General features: G+C 37.1%; 1 protein-coding gene across 2 annotated transcripts; it reads right to left on the reverse strand.

Annotated features, from left to right (window-relative positions):
• Positions 1-403: 403 nt before the first annotated feature.
• Positions 404-20,136, reverse strand: nr1i2 (nuclear receptor subfamily 1, group I, member 2). Of its 2 annotated transcripts, XM_079464749.1 has the most exons (10): positions 19,927-20,136; positions 15,905-16,191; positions 15,072-15,259; positions 13,121-13,251; positions 10,636-10,805; positions 5,880-6,166; positions 5,650-5,795; positions 2,237-2,353; positions 2,032-2,137; positions 404-1,915 (listed from the first exon to the last, which is right to left on the reverse strand). In XM_079464749.1, exons 2-10 carry the CDS (start codon positions 16,109-16,111, stop codon positions 1,774-1,776), a joined length of 1,494 nt encoding a protein of 497 aa, XP_079320875.1. In that variant the 5' UTR covers positions 16,112-16,191; positions 19,927-20,136; the 3' UTR covers positions 404-1,773. The 2 variants fall into 2 exon arrangements, with proteins under 2 accessions (XP_079320875.1, XP_079320876.1); XM_079464750.1 differs by lacking the exon at positions 15,905-16,191.
• Between the last annotated feature and the right edge of the window lie 901 nt (positions 20,137-21,037).

Below are 21,037 nucleotides of genomic sequence, written 5' to 3' on the forward strand. Positions count from 1 at the left end.
ATGTTGCATTACATACACATATTGGGGGAAAGTTGTATTGGGTTAAGGCTTAAAAAGACACAAAAAACAACCTGTATAACATTAATATTACTTGAATGCCTCTATTTGTGACTGAAATTTTTATTTTATTTTAAATATATTCTTTTTCTGTGAAGGTATGCTATATGTCTCCCCCCCTTGTAAATATGTCAGTTTTGGTCCTTGGTGTGACTTGGATTCAGAGACTAGTTACCTGGTACTGTAATTTGCATTAAATAAAGAGTAGGATAGCTTGGAAATGACTCTGCCTTTGCCACGTGTCTTTATTTGTGTCAAACCATCTTGTCCCTAAACATTTCATTTTTAATATTTAAAATATAAGTGACATTAAGTTGTTGCAAAATGAACACAAATAAACATCCAGCACGTTTTGCACAAAGTTACAATTTATTTTCCTGAGAGGGGCACTTTGAATATACAAACCTGAGTGTTACATGTTATGCGATTCTTCAATTTGTGACACAAACCCATCAGTTCGCATATATAAGGAATAAACAATGCGCTACACAGGCAAAAAATAATATTTGGAAACACTTTGTGCTGCACATTGATACCTGGTGTCATTATGCTGCCATTGCTTTTATTTGAAACCCATATTTAAAAAGCAACTTCACACCCTGTCAGTTCAGAACGCACCACTTTTTCTAGATTGTTAGGTCACGTAATTATTTAACACTAATTTATTTTTACACTGATTGTCATTGTTAGGTCACTCAAAAGTTAAAATCTATTAGAATTAAAAATTACAATAACAAGGCCTCAATAACCTAAGATGCAGTTCTGGTAAAATACACGTTTTGCTATCTGAATGCAATGTCTGACACCAGTGAATCTACTTTCCATGTATCAATAAGATGACCCCACATGGTCTCTTTAAAATGTCATTGATTTCTTTTAAATGGAATACGTTACAAAAAAATACAGTGTTTTTTCACAAAATACAGTGTTTTTTCTAACACAAGAAAACCGCAACGGACATGAAATGAATATAGCTAACACAATAACACAACTCAGCCATAGATCATGGTGTCTCACAAATCTGTCACTTTAAATTTACAACCAAAAGAAAAACAAGGCCTTTTTAGGGCAAATTAGAGTTGCATTGTGGTAAAATGATCACAAGCACATTTCTCAAAAGTTCTCATTAATTACATTGATTTTGGGATGGACACATGATCTTCTCTGAACACAAAAGGCTAAGAGATTTACTTACACTATTTTGTTTTTAAAATTATAATAAATAACAGATTTCTTAAAACATCAATATAAACCATGAACACAAATGACGATATGCATCACAATGTGGTTTTATAATTATATTTTGACAATGTTTGTGATCTTTTGCTACCATAAAAGCGTTCTTTAATATAATATCTAGTGAATACCCTTCAAGTTTTATTATGGAAATCCCTGGGTTTAGGATTAATGGATGCTCTGTAAGGAATCACATGTGATTTTCAATCTGGTTATGAACCACAAAAGTGTTTTTCTTGTCATATATAATTGCAACAGAGCTGCATTCAGCGAGACGATTGAAAAATACAATTTCACAAGCAGAAATAACTGTACAATATACAGTATGCTGCTGTTCAGTAACATTATGCAAACAATCCTTGTCCTTGCTAGTCTTTACTGTCATTCATGGCTCCTTTCAAATACCTTCCATGTTCTCAAATGAAGGTCAATACAGCACAGACATGCACATTTTCTGAATTGGATCTCCTCTGTAAAGACTTAGCTGTCCTTGCTTATTATTTCCAGCAACAATGGAGACACATCTTGCTGAATGTCCTGGATTTTGAGCAGTTGTTTTGTGTACTCCTCATTCATAGTTCTCATTTCAGTCAGGCACCCTATGATCTTTGGGTACAGCAAACTAGACAAGCAGAATGTTACAATCGAAAGATAATAGATGCAAATACCTCTGTTCACAAATAATAAAGATATTAGTATTTCTTGACAGAAAGCAAGTGAGGGTAGTTATAATCTTACTGTTTCTCCGGTTCTGTCCTCTTGGCCTCAATGTAGGTCTTCAGGGTGATAGCAAGTGTTTCCTGGTTACGGTCGATCACTTTGTGATGTGCAACGCCAGGGCGGTCTATTTCAAATAGCAAGTATAGGCAATATAATACGAAACAGCAGGTAGCAGAATGAATCATGGTTTATTCTGTGATATAAACTAAAAACTAAGGAGCACCTGGTGAGAAGAGTGAGATTGCCTGCATCAGTACATATTCCTCCTCATGCAAGTGCAGCTTGCGCAGTGTGCAATGGAAATTCATCATGGGATCCAGCAGATGACGCTGAAAACCAGCTGTTCGGTGGGAAGTGGGAATCATTTACGGAAAGAAAAAACACAGTCAGGTTTAAGGAAAGGGACAGATTGACTATCTATCAATTAGAATTTTTGATTCAAAAGGGACAAATTGTACAATATTTATCTGCATTTAAAAGCAAGCAGAAGCACATACTCATGCGCATGTTAATAAATATTTGAAATTCAAGTACCTACACAGAAGAAATTGTCCAGGACCGATTCAATTTTTTTATAACCAAACATTAGATTTTTTATTGTTATTAATGTACAACGTAAGCACAATATTATCACGCTAAAATCCTAATGATGATTGAGAGCAAGAAGAAACAAAACTATATGACATACTATAGACAGTATATAAGCGGTATATATTTGTCCATGAAGCGGAAAGCTTCAAACATTGTCCACATCCTTTCTGAAAGTCTACATGAGATGACTGCAGAGAAATCACAAAGAGATCGCATTTATGAGATAAAAGAAAACAAAAATGATGTCTGCCTGACTGAAATGGAAGGCCTCATTAAAAATAACACAATCTGTTGCAAGTGACATTATCATTAAAATTGGTTGTCAAGGATATGACACAGAAAATCCATTTTAAGATGGATGCTCATAATGCACAGACAATAATAACCGGTGGTAGATAGACAATATTTAATAATATGTCACACATATTTATGCTAGTGTGGAAAATGAAAAGCCTTGCAAATCAGAAAAAATGAAAAGAGAAAAACAACAGTCGCAAGGGAGCTTGAGCACAATGAGCCCTGACTGCCGCATAACTACTGTAAATGCGATTCACAAGATGAAATGCTGCTAAGAAACCGAGTCATATGAAACGCACATTGACATGGCCTCTTCCACGAGTAGTTTAAAAAGAGAAAGAGAAAGGAGGTGCTTAAACTTTAGATAATGCTGGCTGTTCAGAACATTTTTCCTGTTTTTAAATTCTGTATGGGGTTTGCCATTTTCTTCTCTGACTTGCATATATACATATTTCAAAACTAAAAACATTTAGCAATAAACATCGAATAATCCAAATGAAATGTGTTGACTTAAAATGAGAAAGGGGTAACAGGAAGGCAACGTTAGGAATTATGCTCGACTCTCATCTCAACCAGTTTCACTACATTTCTACAGCAGTCACATCAACCTGAACACTTCCTCATCTCTGACACCTCACCTAGAATCTTACGAAAATACTATGTGTTTCCCTAAAGAATGAAACAACACAGTTCTCACAGTATGTTGAGTAGGTTAAGATGTTTTAAAAAAGAGTTTTAACTACGCCCTTTGTAACAATGTTTGAGCTTTAGAATGAAATCAACGTACAGTACTGAAGAGTTAAGGTAACGTCAAGTTTACTCAAATGTAAGAGAGGTTACATGGACATTAAAGAAAATAAGTATCACAGCCTATTTTGATCAGATATGTATGACATACACTGATGTACAGCACATGTATTACGAACTGAGTAAATACCTGAACTGACAGGTGTCCTCCATCTCCCTTATTATTTCGAGCATTTGCCCTGATGTCCTCCCAACACATTTCTAGTGCTGTGCAAGTGTTCCTTTTCCAGCTAGCTAGAGTGTTATGTCCTTGCTGGGGGGCTGGAGACTTTTTCATTGTGTTTCAGCAAAGCACTCTTGTTTTCATTATTGACTTGCGTGGCCACGGCTACCTGATTTTTCTCACCTATATTCCTTTATCATACAATCCTTTAACTGTGTTTGAAATAAAAACTCGTCCATCAAATGTGTGTAAAAATCTAGTTTAGAAGGTAAATGTCAGGTCCCGGGTTTGATCTCCCTTCACTTTCTCACTCGCCTTTCCATGTGCTGCTTGGCAATCAGCTGAGCGGCTCAGCAGCGCACAGCTGTTTCTTATTGCTCATTATTTTCCTCCCTTTATATTCCTCTCTGATTCTCTCCTTCGTTGCTGTTGCGTTGTATTTACGACATCACCCTAGCCATCCTGCCTTGTTGGATTATTTGCTAACTGTGCTTTCTTCCAGTTCCAGTATTCGTGTGTATTGTGGATTACTTTGGACTGATCTGCTGTTTAGGATTACGTGTTTGCCTTCTCCCTCTGGACTCTTTTTGTACCTCAACTGACCCTCGACTGTTGTTTACCCTTTGGATTACACACTCGGACTCTGTTTGCACCTCGACCGACCTACCGCCTGTCTGACCCTGTCTCTGCCTAGCCCTTGGACTATCTGAAGCTCTGATCTGCTTATTGTTTTGTTCCTGCTCATTATTATTATTATCCGATTAAACCATTATTTTGAGTCCTTACCTTCTGTACCTGACAGTAAAGATGTCAAATCGCTAGACAATTTGGCTGGTTCTTTCACAAACTACGTCCACTCAAATTGCTGGAAAAGTGCATATAATCGTGCCGATTTCTCGCACATAGTCCCAGTGAAATTATTTTTGGGCGGCGCATCCCTTAACACCTCCCCTTCAACTGTCAGTCTGCTGCCAGTTCCATTTCAAAAGGCAATTGCTGTTTTACTCATTAAATCAAATGGCAGAGAAATACGAAAGCCACGCCCACTATTCTTATTCGAAATTCCATTTCACAACACGACCGCAACTTCCCGTTCACAGGGACTTTAACTCATGATTCAATATGAATATTAAATAGAGCGAAACTGTGCAGCACCTGCTTATTTCACAACACAACCATCACTAAGCACGCTGTTTAGTTTGATCTGAATGGAATAAAACCGACCCCCCCATCACAAACAAACTCATATTTTATATTAAATGTATATAACTTGTTACATGGATAATCAGAAGGTCTGGAAGCAAACTACACTGCAAGTTATCATACGTGGCTATTTAAATTAAATCTATTTAATGGGTTCAATATCTTATTAAAAATTTTAATCAGATCTTAGTTTTTATGACAGCATGTGTTAATTGTGTTTTATACACTATCCTCCTGAGACCTGTCAGGAACGGGGTGGTGAGCATGGACAAGAGGACCCAGGTGCAGACAGTGGGTAAGGGGTTAACACAAGACTTTAATACAAAAGACAAAACAATGACCCACGAGGGGGTAAAACAAGAACAAGGGTATAAACATGATGGGAAAACAGGAACACTGACTAACTACACTAGACAGGACTAAAACTAAGACACCACTAGAATTTAATACAAATAACTTGACTTGACTAGACTAGACTTTTATTTCGTGTGCCAACCTTATCAACCAATTAGAAACCTTTTATTACATAACGCTACCTCAGGCTGAGGTCCATGAAGACCTGTAAACAGCCTCACCTCGAAAGGCGTCATCCATGCAGTATTGCAGAGGTCCACACTCCCAAATGTTGGTCTCCTCATTAAAGAACATGTTGAAGTGAATCAGAATGATCTCAAAGGTTGCGCCTTTCAGCAGCGAGATCTGGTCCTCTATAATCAGCTCCCTGACATGTCACACAGACGCCAAACAGGAATTACAAAACTTTAACAAGCAGCAAATATCATATGTATAAGGTCAAAGAATTCACCTGAACATTGTGAGTGCCTTGCCAAAGTTGATGATATTCTTGATCATGTATGTGGTGAGGTCTGTAAAATGTGGCAGAGAGGTGAAAATGCTGCAGCTGCTGAGTTGCTTCATCTCTTTAGTTTCCACTGTTTGAGACCTGGAGGAAATGGTTGGAGAGGTGGACAAAAGGCTGAAGTCTTTTTGCGCGGTAACATCAGCCTCTGCTTTTCTCATGGCTTGAGTATCCTTTCTGTTGTTTTGCTCTTGATTGTTGTTAGATTTCACTTTTAAATCTGGATCTAGAGGCTGTGGACATAAAATAACTACGGTAAAGATTAAATCTTTAAAAACATGTTTTATAACATCTTTATTTTTTGATAAGCCGACTCTGACATTGCTTACAAGTTATTACAGGTCGATAAATATATGTTCATGAAAAGACGTTTAAGGCCACTTCCTGATTCTTTTTTTGATAGTTAACCCATAAAAGCTAAGGAAAGGCACAAATATAACTGTGGGAATAATGTTGTGACCAAAAAATATGGAATAAATTAAACTATATTTTAGCAAGTTTTTTTTAACATGTGTTTTCAAACAGATGTGGACCTATCTATTATGGGATACGCACTTTGGGATTGGCTGCATTTCTTCACTATCCAAATCATTGTAATTAAATTGATTCTTATCAAATACACTATAAAAGTCAGTAGCCGGGTTTTCCATCCAAATGTGATGCCAAGCTTTTTAAAGTTCGCAATGACAGACGGAAAGAAAAATGCAAAATGTGTGCGTTTCCATTAAGTTCCTCAAGCGGATCATGGTGGTATTGGTAGCCTAGTAACCAACAGTAAATAAAAAAGATTGAAAACCAATATGAGCGTTGGGTGTCTGAGATTGAGACTATATTTCACCTTACCATAATGCATTAGGACTAATGGAGGAAACCATATAGGAAACCTACACTAACCTAGCGAGTATGGAGGGATTATTGGGTCAGATTGTAAACTGAAAATCTAAAACTAAAAGTCTTAATCTAAAACTAAAAGTCTTAAACCAAAACTAAAAGTCTAAATTTAAATGAATTTGGTATTTAGGATAAGGCATTTGGTATTTAGGATTGGGTATTTTGTATTTAGGATTGGGCATTTAATCATTTAGCCATTTAGGATAGAGGATTTGGGGATTTAGGATTGGGAATTTGAGGATTGAGGATTGGCCATTTAATCATTTAGGCATTTAGGTTTGAGGATTTAGGATTGGGCATTTGAGGATTGAGGAGTGTATGCAAATTAGGAGGCGTGGCCCGAATACTGGAGGCTGGGTTTGAAATGGCTTTTGCGCAGAGGCACTTTATGGACGCTAGAGGGAGCTCCCAGTGCTAAGGAGCACAGTGGCAGAGCGTCCTCTTCAAAGTTAAAGTTGTCGTGCTCTGCGATCCACGTTGGCTGCCATATTAACAATGGCAAAGCCAGAGCTAGCATCTTTGTTGAGATGGGCGCTGGACGTTTTGGACAAAGAAAAGGATTCCAGTAACGGTGGAGAGGCTTCTTCCTCGACCAATGGCTTGTCCATTTTACCAACACCGCAAGTGTTCGGTCTAAACGCAACCACGACACGCGCCCACCATGCTGTTCAAGGTAAGTTACGTTAATGTTAGAAAAATATTAAGTGCACTGTGTATTTTTCCTGTCAAATTCAAGTTAACGTAACAGTTAAATATGATGATCGGATCGGAACCGCGTGCGAGTCACACAATGGCGAGCGCTAATAGAGCCGATGTTATGTAAGCTTATTACATGGCTACCAAATAAATCATTACTTTGACACAAAATAATGATTTAAAAATAAATTTATTGATTTAAAAACTATTCTATTGCTTCAGCTAAACAGAACTGCGTCCATAGCAAGGCTATTATTTTTCTTGGCAACGGCCAGTTATCTTTGCAGCGGTCTAACAGGCCGCATTCTACATTGGAATTCAACCAAAGCAAGCCATGTTATATTACTTAAAATTTAAAATCATGTAATAGGCTACGTGTTTTGTATACAGTCCCATCTAGACTTCTTTGTCCAGCGATGGAACAACCACAGCATCCGAACTGCCAGGAATATGTCTCCCCTGCAAATACCTCTGCTACACATCCACTCACTCCACAGGGTAACTGCTGTGTGGCGACTGGGCCTATTCTTGCAAGAATAAATACATCTCTTTTTATAAATTTGGATTTTAAAATGTTTTTTTTGCCTCAACACAACACTAGCTGTGGTTACGCTGTTACCAAGATTAGAGATATTTCAATGTCAACAATAATGTTTTCCCTGTTGAAAAAATATTACATTAGAGAATGTTCCTGTAGTTGAATGATTCTTAAGTTGTCACTGGAATGCATTGTTGCAACTCATAAGCTTGCATTTACACTCTGATTCTTGGCTTTTATTTGTACTGTTTAATTTTTTAAATAGCCATTTTGCTCATCAACAGGTCAGTGAAGAATATGGGACTGACTGGAGTGGACCAAGTGCAGCAGGGGTGGACACTCATCTTGAGATTCCAGAGATTGAGCTTCCAAGGCAGTTTACTGAAGCAGACTTTGCCCTTCTACCTCAACCAAGCACAGAGCAACGTGACACTGGTGTTCGAATTTATTGTGAAACTGTGGATGTATTGTCAAGATTATTGTAAGGAGAACCAGGGCATGTTCAAGATACAGCACAACTACAACTACAGTAATTCAACCCCCCTAACAGACCGGAACTTACAAATGACCCTTCTCCTCGTAGTCCTTTCCTGACAAAATGCATATAAGGACACAGACCATTATTAATAAAAATGGAAGTCCTTAATTGAGATTCATTTACTGTAACATGCCTGTATATTGCTTTACTACACGACTTGTATTATACCAAAAAAAGATAAAGTGTTAGTTTCTAGTCAAGATAAGATTATAAAGAATTTATTCATTTTCTATGGGGCACCACAACAACAATTACAGGAAGAACAGAAAAGTAATTTAAAGATATAACAAACAAAATAAAACCATGTAATTATAGGTCATATAATAAAAAACTAGGAGAAAATAAACTACAATATTGAGAATTAAGTGACTTTGTGTCTTAGTGAGTGAAAAAGTCTTGAGTCCAGGGGTGTCTATTGATCCAGTTTTTGCAGAATGAGCCATAGCTTTGGCTGTGACACAAAGTGGTCCTCCATGTCCAGGTGAAACATCTCTATCTGCAAGAAGGATGACAAGTCAGTGGGTGGGTTGTATATTGTATTAAGATAAGTTACTGAAACATGGCCTTAACGGTTCAACAGTCCCCTCTAGTTCCTTCAGGTGAGTGGCACAACACTGAACTGCTGTGATGGTTACAAGATAATATTGTAACAACCGCACGAAATACAAAGGATGCAGATCAGCACACTTACATTTACATTTATTCATTTGGCAGACGCTTTTATCCAAAGCGACTTACAAGTAGTTTTTTTTATACAGTGGCACATTACTGCAGAGCAATCAGGGGTAAGGTGCCTTGCTCAAGGGCCCTTCAGCCATGACCTGCTGGCACAGAGATTAGAACCGGCAACCTTCTGATCACAAGCCCAACGCTCTAACCATTAGGCCACAGCTGACCCGTGGTCACTTGGACGGAAGTTAACACACACAATTATATATATATATATGACATCAAAGTACCACGAGAGCGATTAGAGAGTAGACGCTGACACGATCCTTATGCTTTTGAATCGCTCTCGAGGTGCTTCGATGTCATAAACCGATCGGTCTTGCAGTGTGCAGTGCCGGTTCAAGTCGAACAAGCCTAATTTCTTTTCCCTCACAATCTGTATGATATATATATATATACGCTATATAGCAACAAGCACATCTACTGGCAATGTGAAAGGAGTGTATCTACTACTGTCTGAGAGGTTAACCGCAGTTTAAAAAACAAAACAGTGTGTCCCAATATAATAATACCCTACTAAAGCATGTTAGCAATATCAGCTAACATAACTAGTAGCTAATGTTAGCATCTTACCTGCTGCTTTCTCGTCGTCAGACCGATAGCACTCGTTTCACTGGTGACTCTGTGTTTGAGGCCACACATGTCCACAGCGTCCATAAAACGCTGTCATTAAATTGAAGCTATCACACAGTCCTCGCTCCAGCCACTCACTCGCTCTGTTTGGTTACATTACACTGTGCTCCTTAGCACTGGGAGCTCCCTCTAGCGTCCATAAAGTGCCTCTGCACAAAAGCCATTTCAAACCCAGCCTCCAGTATTCGGGCCACGCCTCCTAATTTGCATACACTCCTCAATCCTCAAATGCCCAATCCTAAATCCTCAAACCTAAATGCCTAAATGATTAAATGGCCAATCCTCAATCCTCAAATTCCCAATCCTAAATCCCCAAATCCTCTATCCTAAATGGCTAAATTATTAAATGCCCAATCCTAAATACAAAATGCCCAATCCTAAATACAAAATGCCCAATCCTAAATACCAAATTCATTTAAATTTAGACTTTTAGTTTTGGTTTAAGACTTTTAGTTTTAGATTAAGACTTTTAGTTTTAGATTTTCAGTTTACAATCTGACCCAATAATCCCTCCATAAGCGAGAGCATGCACACATGAAATACATGCAAAATTCACACAGACAGGCCTTGATTCATCCCAGGAACCTTTATGTTGTGAGGCAATAGCTCTACACACCAAACCACCTTTTTATGGGGCACAGCATGTTAAGACAGACAAAACATGTTAAATGTCTAACCCGGAATTGTATGAATTGGGTACAGGCCATGTCAAAGGTCTTCTGATGTGCAGCGACCAGTTCCTGAATGACTGCTTCCTGTTGAGGGGTGAGCATGGTGGGTTCTTCCTGCATCCTCTTCCTTCTGATCTGCAACCTCCGATTCTCCACGGCCTCATCAGACATGATCACTGAGAAGCAACAGCACAGACATCAGTGGAGAGGTGACAGAAAGGTGATATGCAAAATTCCATGATCACAATGTAGGGGTGTAACGGTAAGCGTATTCCTACTGAACCGTCGTGGGGAAAATTCCAAATGAATGCAATCTTTCCTATAGTCCCTTCGAAGGGCAGATCCTTTGGAGTTTAGACTTTGGAGTGAACAGGGCATTTGCGTGGCATTATGTAGACGTTTGGAATGCACTTGGCAAAAGAAGCGACGTAATTTCCTCATTATCTTTACTGTATATTCACTTCATTTGCCAAGTGCATTCCAAACGTCTACATAATAGCATGCAAATGCCGTGTTCACTCAAAGTCTAAACTCTAAGGGATCTGCCCTTCGAAGGAGTAGGCTATAAGAATGATGAATACATTTGGAATGTTGCCCGTTCGGTACGAATACACGTACTGCTACACCGCTAGATAAAGAAACAAAGCGTGTATAGTAAAAAGAAGCTAAGAGCGTATACATGTTTAGATGCTCCCTTACGAAAATTGGTCAACCTGAAAAAACATGGTTACTGTAGTAAAACAATGGTTATCACAAAATAACAATGGTTTTGAAAACCATGTTTTTTGTAAAAGCCATAGTAAACTATGGTTACTGTAGTAAAACCATGGCTTTTGCCCCAAGTAATCAATGCACCAAAAAAATAGGGTTACCACACTGTACTACAACAACAAAGTAAGGGCTTAGGCAAACAGTAGCAAATGCAACAACTTAACATGAACCTTCTCACTATTTTCTCTCCACAATTCTAGTTGTGAAATACTCACAATTAAGAAAACGGTAGAAATAGCAACGGAAAACAGTTTCCTTTATGTTTAGTCTCCGGTCGTTGGCTAGCTGCTAATAAAGTTAGCTTATATATGCGCTAGCACGTGAAAATGAACTTAACTTGTTCCCCGTGTTGTGATTAGGTGGGCAAACATGATACGTTTTTAGACACATACCCAAACCGTGATCCATACCAACAAGACAGGAGTTTATTTAACTTTATCGAGGGTTAGTATAAAGTGTACGGTGAAAACGCTAGCATTTTGGATGATCACCTCTACTGGTCTGCTTATTTTATTGTGTTAAACTACAATTATCGTAGTTTGTCTGGCAATTGCAGCAGGTTTGTGTTAAAATATCAGATTAGAGTCTGTAATCTGTCGATTCTGGCACTTAACAACAAAGCAAAATGATATTTTAAATGCATTATGTAGGCGACCCTGTGCTGTATTGGATTGTACTCCAGTTTTGTCCTCGTTTGCCTCCAGCTAATGCTGTGACTTAATCGTGACGTCTGCGGAATAGGGATCTATAATACACAACATTTGTTTTCGATTTGTAAAAGAATCACTATTTTTGATTTTCCTGTAAAAAAATCACACTGCATTGTCAATGATTCAAATGAAACATTATAAAAACAAATAAGGGAGAATTTAGCTCAATACACCTATTTCACAATATGGCGAGAGAGACTGTAAGTAGGAAAAACCTTTTCTGCTCAAAGCTCTAGTTTTCATGATTTGTTGTATATAGTTTTATTAGCAATATTTATAATAACGTCTCTTTGTTTTTTTCCAAAGTACAGTAGCAATTGAAGGTTAACCTATGTGCTAAACAGATGTTGATATTTTTACGGAATTGTCAAATTATGCTGGAAATGTTTAAAAAGTGATGATACACACACAAAATACACAAAAATAATTTAACCAAGTTTTATGTTGAAATCAACAAACAATTATAAAATTTGCAGGACACTTTCTTGTGTGTATAATTGAAAGACTCAAATTTACCCTGCACCATGTAGTGTTTGTTAAAAATATAATATAGTAAACGTGTACGTAAACGAAATACATCTACCAAACACGCATATGTACCTGTCTCGTTATTTGGTATTTAATTTATAACATACACAGTTATATAAACATACTAGCAGTGCAATCTTACACATCCAAACAATACATTTTATTCTATTCGAGTAAATCGCTCAAAGAAAAGTGCAATGATTTTGTTATGTTTTTTCCTATCTTTAAATCTTTTTCAAAACAAAATCCGCTACTGTAACTTTTGGTAGATAAATTAATGCTCGTGAGAAAACAAGTTGCTACTGGCAGCAGCGCGACAGGAAAATGTTTTTCCCCACTTCCGGTCTCTGTCGCCATGTTATGAAATAGGCATAATCCTACATGAAGGTCTTTCTAAGAGTAAATTGGCTGAGGCAGTCTGCTCATAAATGATGGTCTGTCTAAAAGCAGCTGTAGCTATAGGAACACAAAATAGAGCTTACACTCCCGCTTCATTCCAATTGAGAGACATTTCTGAAGACGGCAGGACTGGCACTGTCTCCTGTTGCTCTTGGTAATGACACAGGCGTTCTGAAACGGGCAGCAGAACTTTGTCGGTTTCTTCATGGCGCGCCTTATAGCGGAAAGAAACAAACACGTGAGAACATGCTACTGAGAAATCCAGAGAGTTAGAAATAAAACAGAAAAACATATGTCTATCGACTACTGATCTAGTAATATAGGACAATACATTGCAGATAAAAAGAGAGGTGAGCGTATGTGGGCTAATATAGAAAGAACCGTTTTCTAAGATTATTGGCTGCAGACGCTGTCACACTATATGGGGCAAAGGTCCTCTCATTTAATGATCCCTTTATAGGCTTTTTGGCAAAATGTAAAAAGAAAAGCTCTTTAAAAACACAAAAAAAATTTTAAAGGTAAAACACAAAACAACAATTCAGCGAATTCACTTCTTCGCCAACATCTTTCACTAATTATAATTGGTTAATTTTAATCTGCGCCTCAAATTTATTCTAATTGAATAATTGATGCAATCATTCGCATGAGTTCATATTATCAGCCAGGTATTATATTGAAATGTATTAATTCTATAGGAAAAAAACATTGAAGCACCCTGAAAGCCAAAATGTTTTTACATGAAGGCAATTTTAACCATATAATGCATAAAGGCAAGTCACAAATTCGTGCTAGATTCTTATCTCTTCTCTGTTATCTCATTCTCTATCTCAGAAAGACTGCTTCCTGTACTTTGACATAAATCAAAGCTCAATAATGCTTTCACAGTGCTTAAACAGTAGGAGCTTTCTTCCCTTTTGATGGTCATGTTGCACAGTACATTCAACATCTCAGTTTAGTACAAGACTATTACTCCAAGGTTTATGATTATAAAAATAAAGCAAATGCTACGAATTTCAATAAACATATCCCTAATATGCTCTATTATGTTACATATGTTTACTGTACTGAATTTGTGCTGGTGGTTTATATAGAGCAGTGTTTTTTCTGAGGACCACTGCTCAGCACATTTTTACGTGTTTCTCTAACACTGAGCCACAATAAAAAGTTACTAATGCTAAATAAAAACTCACATCACAATATTAAAAATTATACCTTATTTATCGATGCAACTGCAATGGAAAGCTAAACAAGACAGACTGTGCACAACAAAGCAAACAATATTTATCTGCGATGCTAATCCTCAGGAAATATCTTCCTCAGATGACGGTATCGTAATAAACAGGGAAGCAAGCACACAATGGCTCCGTCTTTGTTGCGGGGTAGGCCTATTTTTTAGGATCTTAACAGTCGATAATGTAGGTATCAAGCCCGTTTACTTAATTTTTTTCAACATTATAAACAATAATGCCAAATATTCTTGCAACTTATTTCATAACAGGGTTGTTTGGTATGAGACCAAGCTTGCCAATAGGTAGCCGCAGAGATTCACCCTAAGTCTGTGTTTTTCGATGGGTTTTTGGTAAATCGCCCGAAATAAGGTCTGTGGTTAACAAAACCTCTAAATATATTCACACTTTATTTGAGGACACCAATTATAACCCACTTGTCTCAAAAACCGAGACTGTGCTAATGGAATTCTGAATGAGGTGTCTGCCAATGTCCACTGACCACTGGTTGTCTGGCAAGTTTGGAGGTTACTGTCAAGTCAAACTACATTCAATTAAAGCTGATAGCTAGCATTTGCAGAGCTGCAGCTATTGCAACCAGCCATTTGAAGTCAATGCATACCCTCCTATAATTAAAAATAGATGACTAATCATACTAAAAAAGGATTAGACAGTAAGGGGTCAACTTTATGTCCTATATTACAAAAACAAACTGAAACTGATTGAAACCTATGAAAATTACAAAACTACAGATCCATCCATTGTATCTTGTCCTGCATACTGCATATAAGTGAATCTTTTCACTTACCTAAAGAAGCCTTTGCAACCCTCACAGGTCATGGCGTTAAAGTGGTAGCCAGTGGATTTGTCACCACATACTTGACACATTTTGGGCTCGTCATCTTCCTCCGAGTCATCAGACCCATCACCATGCCCGGAGTCATCCATCGGAGACAGCTCCTCCATTTTTTTACTCATTCTGTGGTGAATCAAACACTGCAACACAAGATCACACATGATTTTAACACATGCATGTTTATCAACAAAGAAGCTTCACAGGTAATTAATGCACACTAAAAAAGGTGAAAACGTGAAGATGCTCAAGGAGCTTCCGGACCTGATTGGCAGATGCTTTTATTCAAAGAGTTTCAAGGTATTTCTTTTAACAATGAGTTCCCTGAGCATCAAACCCATGACCTTTGTGTTGCTAACACAATTATCTGCAAACTGAGTTACATGATCACCGACCTGAACAGAATCAGTAATTTTGTACCTTTCAAAACTATTCACAGTGTAGAATATACTTTGTAAAAATAGGGAAAAGTTATATAGTATTATTATCAAAATATGTGCTTTACATTTGACTTTAGCAGCAACAAAGAAATATGTGAATTATTATTAATAATATATAAAATGTTTCTAAAGAACGTAATTGATACTGTAATCTAAATGTAAAGAATCTGAAAAACTAATTCTGATTGCAAATTATTATCCTCCTGTAAATGATTCATCGCCACGTCACTAATTACAATAATGAAAACGATGCAATGCACATTTCAATAATGTATAAAACTTGCACAAAGTAATTTTGCAATTTATAAAAATTAAACCTTATAAATAAACAACATACAAGCAACATACCCTCTGCATGATCTCTGTAATGCAGAAATCTGTAGCGTGTCCTCCAGGGCAAGACCTTACTCCTAAATAAGCTATCGACTGAGCACAGCACATACTCGTGCTGAAATGCCAAACAAAGCTGAAATAACCTGTTGCCATGGTATCCACGTGGGACCAGTAAGCAATGGTCTGGATAGACTCTCTCTCTTTCTCTCTCTCTTCAGGCATATTCTAAAGTGCCTACATCTTAATAGTCCATAAGGTTTGTCTTGATTGGGTGAGGGAGTCATTAATTGCAGAAAAGGTGTCTGAAAATAATTGAATGGAACACGTTAAGGAAATATAAAACAGCCTAATGAGCAGAGCTGTGTAGTATCGCAATCTGGATTACGTAATCAAATTCCCAAATCAAGTACTTGTCATTACAGTAAACTATATTTTTTTATTCTCATAATCAGAGTACAGTTACTTTTTTATGGATTACACAATCGCATATTAGCAGTTCAGTGATTTTGTGCACTCAAAGATTTTACACTATTTCTCAGTTATGAAATATATGAATTTTCTTTTATTCAGTTGAAAGCCTCAAAATGCTAAATAGATGAATTTAGAAAATCAGCATTAATGAATGTCATTTTACGTCTATTATACGTCTTTTGAATTATGATATGATTTAAAAGTGACAGGACATGTTCAATAGTAATTTCACCATCAAACTCCATCATGCTGATATCATGATGACAGCTTTTCATTTTGATGAGAAATCTTGTCACGTTTTAATCTCGCAAGGCGTTGTGGCACGGGATTTTGTCAAACCCCTAAAAGACCAAACCATTTTTAAGGACACTCATGAGCAAAACTATTCAGTGTTACTATAAGTAAACACTAACAGCAAGTTATTTCAGTGTTAGTGTTTTGTCCGTCTTACTGTTCTTTAAAAATATATTGAGGCTCTTGTTGGTGATAAAGAATGAAATATATTCTTTTAATATTTTTTTAAGTGATAGAACAGTCTACACAAACATAACTTTTACGCATTTTTTAAATTTGTTAACTTAAACTGTGTTTACCCTCAAATGTTCATTCACTGCTATCAAATGCAGTAGCTTGCCACTGATTGTAGCTTATCTTGCTTGTACTAGAACCCAAACCGAGGCTACAAAACCGAAAGAACGACACCAGACAGACACAGCAGTCCCTTCTTTTATTGCTGATGTATGTACTCGAAAAACCCTAAAGGTAGCTGGTCATACAGCAGGCAGTCCAAAGGTAAATTTTTTGTTATTATTTTTTAAATAGTATTTTCCTGGTTTGGAGAAGAAGAAGCTCCTAAGTGTTTATTTCTTCCCCCCACAGCTCCAATTACTCTCTTAAAGGAGTTACCTTACCTTCGTAATTACATTTTCAACGTTCATCTTTTCTAAAGATTATTATTAGTTTATATTCGGCCACAAGTATGTGTTACAAGTTCCTCTGTTTAATATATAGCAAAAGGATAATGTACAGCTGGTTTATATAACAAACTAAACCAAACAGGGTACTCAGGACCCTGACAAAACAGCTATTTTCATGTCTAGGTAATAAATTCTTGTGTATACGGGTACATAAAACCACTGCTAAGTAAGTTACGATTTCCACACACAAGTCTGCAAAGCATGCACTACTTAAGTGTTTTTCAGAGGCGTAACACTTGCATCTTGAACGATCCTTTTTTATACCAGCCTGAAAACACTGACTTTTGCTGTGATTTGGGTTAAATAAGCACAATTTGTGAACTCAACAGAATTTAATAAGCCTTCAAAGAAAAATACTTTTGTTTCTCATCTGTCTATATCGATTGAAGATATGTATAGATTGTATAGAAAAAAACTAGACTGCTGCTCTCAGGACATCATCACATCATGTACACACAGAGCCAAAATGTTAGCCATGCCAACCTTTAATACCTGCAATTATGAATAATTGCTTGAAGTGTAGGAAAAAGGCAATATGATTTTTGTATGTAGTGTGCAGGTTCCATTTTATTACAGATTATTTTGATCAGGCTTTGGACAAAAATACATACAATTATATAACCACCTATTGAAATGCTTTTATTTGAAGAGATGAGGGATGGGGTGGAGACAGACAGACAGAAAAAGGAACAGGAGAGATTTTTGAAAATAATATTATTGAAAATAAAAATTGTATTGCAGTATTTATTGCAGGAGCATCAGAAGCATGAAAAATGTAGGTGGCTCCTCCCCCAGTAAAGAGTGTAAAATGAAACTACTTAATCATAAGCTTCACTGTGTAGATCGAAAGACACGTGTGACAAATAATTTTTACGCTGCCGCGAAGCAGGATCGAATCCACCGAACTCACTTCTCAAAGTTTTCTTATCACATTTCAGATCTGCTTCCATTTGTTTTTAAACTAATATGATGTTTACATCAATAGATTATTTTTAAGCGTGTTGTGCTTTATTATATGCGGGGATAGCTGTTGCAGTAGCAGCATGATGATAGGGTCATGTCGAGGCACAGTAGTAAGATTGGATGATCTCACGAGAGTCTGCCATACCTTGATTTGGGGAAATTAATGCCACTGTGCTGTCTTCATAACACTCAGCATGCATCTTCAAATCAGTGGACTACACAGAGTATAAACACATACTGTAGTCAGGGGCTTTTTTCTGTTATGCAGAGTACCACCCTTTTTGGGGCTCCAATTAAAAGGATAGTTCACCCAAAAATGTATTTATAGTATTTATTTTCCATACTATGGCAGTAATTTGGGCTGATGTTTGGTTACTGACATCCTTCAAAATATCTTCCTTTGTATTCAACAGAAGAAAGAAAGTCATAACGTTTTAAAATGACAAGAGGGTAATCATAAGCAAGTTGAAGGTGTGCATGTGATTGGACAATTCCTAAACCCCAGTACTTCGAGAGATTATGAAGTTAAAATAGACCTGCCACCAGGTTTTGTGTATTTTGTTCATATAAAACAGAATTCTGAGCTAAGGCCAGATCGAACCGATACAAATTCACAGCAGCACTAAAGCGCAGTATTTTTCATACTGGATGGGTCATGTGAGCGACGAGAAAGGCTGTTTGATTGTTTAAAATCATTTGGCTACGGTCACTGCAACTAGGTCACATGTTTGAAACAAGCGAACGGTCTAAACTGCAGAAAGAATTCCTCAGATATTTAGACTAACTGAGCCAAGCTTAAACAAGATTAGCAACTGTGCAAGTATGTTAAAAAACATTGAGATAACTTCCACCACAACCATAACTCTATACCTGAAAGAAAGCCAGTCTTACGTCATGAACAGGTAAAAAATGTACAGCCTGGTGGGAGTTTACCCAGAAATAATCACCCAGAAACAATTTGAAACTATTATGTTTCAATGAAATGTTTTTTTTGTTTACCTAAGTATGTGTGTGGATATCCACATTAGAGAATCAACAGCTTTGTTGGCTTTTCAACTATGAAAAATACATTGTGACAGTCCTGACAAATATGTCTCATAGTATGATCAGTATCACATGACGTCATCCTGTCACAGTCCCACAAAGTTTCGAAAGCACAGATTTAAGGGCTAACTTACTTTTTTCCAAACTGGACCGTAAATGACTACTTTCTACAGTATAAGATTAAATAACAGTGCGCATGAGAACATGGGTTAAAATGGAAAGTGCGCAGTCCGTGATATTTCTATTTACAGTTAAAATGACTAAATAAAAGGACGGGGCTACAAGCATTATGAATGTATGTAGGATATTTAATATATTTCATATTTGCAGAATGATTGTCTATGTTATATTTATCGTATAGTAATCCGCTTAGTTAAACAGTTTCAGCAGGCGAGACGAGACGAAAACACGCTACGCCGACGCCTTAACAGAGCTTTGTAATATTTCATTCAACAACACCAGTTAAGAAACACAATATGTCCTGAATATATGTCGTTGTTTACACTGCACGTAGTGTATAACAGCTGTTGACAAGAAGTCTCGAGGTCGTTACTTCTGTACATAAAGAACAAGCGCACTTACCATGTCATGTCAGCAGGACCTCCATGTAGAGCTCTTACACCATGAATCATGACACGATCGCTAACAAATGCGTTCAGATTTTGTGAAGTTAGTAGACTAATTTCGGGCATATTTGGTGCAGACTAGCGAGTGCATTGTGTTTTACTTCCTGGTTACAACAGTACTGGGAAGGACACGCTGGAAACGAGACAACGTCCTATGAACTCGAGTGCGTGAACGTCGAGGGAAGAGGAATAAAAAACATCCAATCACAGGCGGGGCAAAACTGAATGGATCCATATTATGCAATGTGTTTATAGATATGTAGTTATGCAACTTGTGGTACAGTACAATGCGGCACAATCAATACACTGTAATAGTTCTGTATTGATGTTCCCTAAAAGTAGGCCTACTTCGTTTACAGATTTGTCCCAGATCCCTTTCAAACTCTTTTCAGCCATTATTTTCACTGATCTTTTCAGTTAGGGGGTTTTGTAGCTTAGTTTCAGGTCTATTTTGTCAACTTAATTAAAAATTATTATTAAATTAATAAAACTATATACACATTATGTATGCATGTAGTATTTATTGCTGATCACTCAGTCATGGGGCGTGGGGGTATGGGGTCGGCTTCATTACGTAAATGCAAACAGATTTGAGAGCTGGTCAGGGTCAGAGAATGTTTGTCCTCGTCATACTAAGTCATAGACAGGATTTTAAGAGGGAACATTTATGTAAGATCAACAAAACTTTGTGAAAATAACAGGGTAATAATAAATCCCCTTGGACATTCCAGCATATATGGACTTGGGGAAGTTCTCACAAATCCAGTTATACAAAATTGTGATTCATCCTTAACTGTCATGGTTTGATGTTTTATACTTAAAACCTGTTTACAATTAGAATAAGTTTTATGCAAATTCTATTGCGCTAACTAAATATGCTGTAAGAAAGTGAACAAGGGTCAAATACTGTACTTTTCATAATCACCTACTGGAGTGCCCTCCCAGGTCCATTAGAAGGTACCCACACATCATCCAGACTGTTCGCATTTAACTAGACTATATTACTCATCATTATCCATCATTACTTTCACCTGTGTCCTGTCCTAGCGGTCCCGAGTTCATGATTC

This window comes from Barbatula barbatula, assembly GCF_947034865.1.
Source record: "Barbatula barbatula genome assembly, chromosome: 9".
Classification (NCBI taxonomy): Eukaryota; Metazoa; Chordata; class Actinopteri; order Cypriniformes; family Nemacheilidae; genus Barbatula; species Barbatula barbatula.

What these genes read in the sequence shown, in the direction of transcription:
- nr1i2 (XM_079464749.1), bottom strand. Translation starts at nt 16,111, where the DNA reads ATGCCTGAAGAGAGAGAGAAAGAGAGAGAGTCTATCCAGACCATTGCT. An exon ending in AATTGGAATGAAGCGGGAGT is followed by an intron (nt 10,806 to 13,120) that starts GTAAGCTCTATT and finishes GTTGCTTCTCAG; the next exon opens with TGATCATGTCTGATGAGGCC. An exon ending in AGGACAGAACCGGAGAAACA is followed by an intron (nt 1,916 to 2,031) that starts GTAAGATTATAA and finishes CTGCTTGTCTAG; the next exon opens with TTTGCTGTACCCAAAGATCA.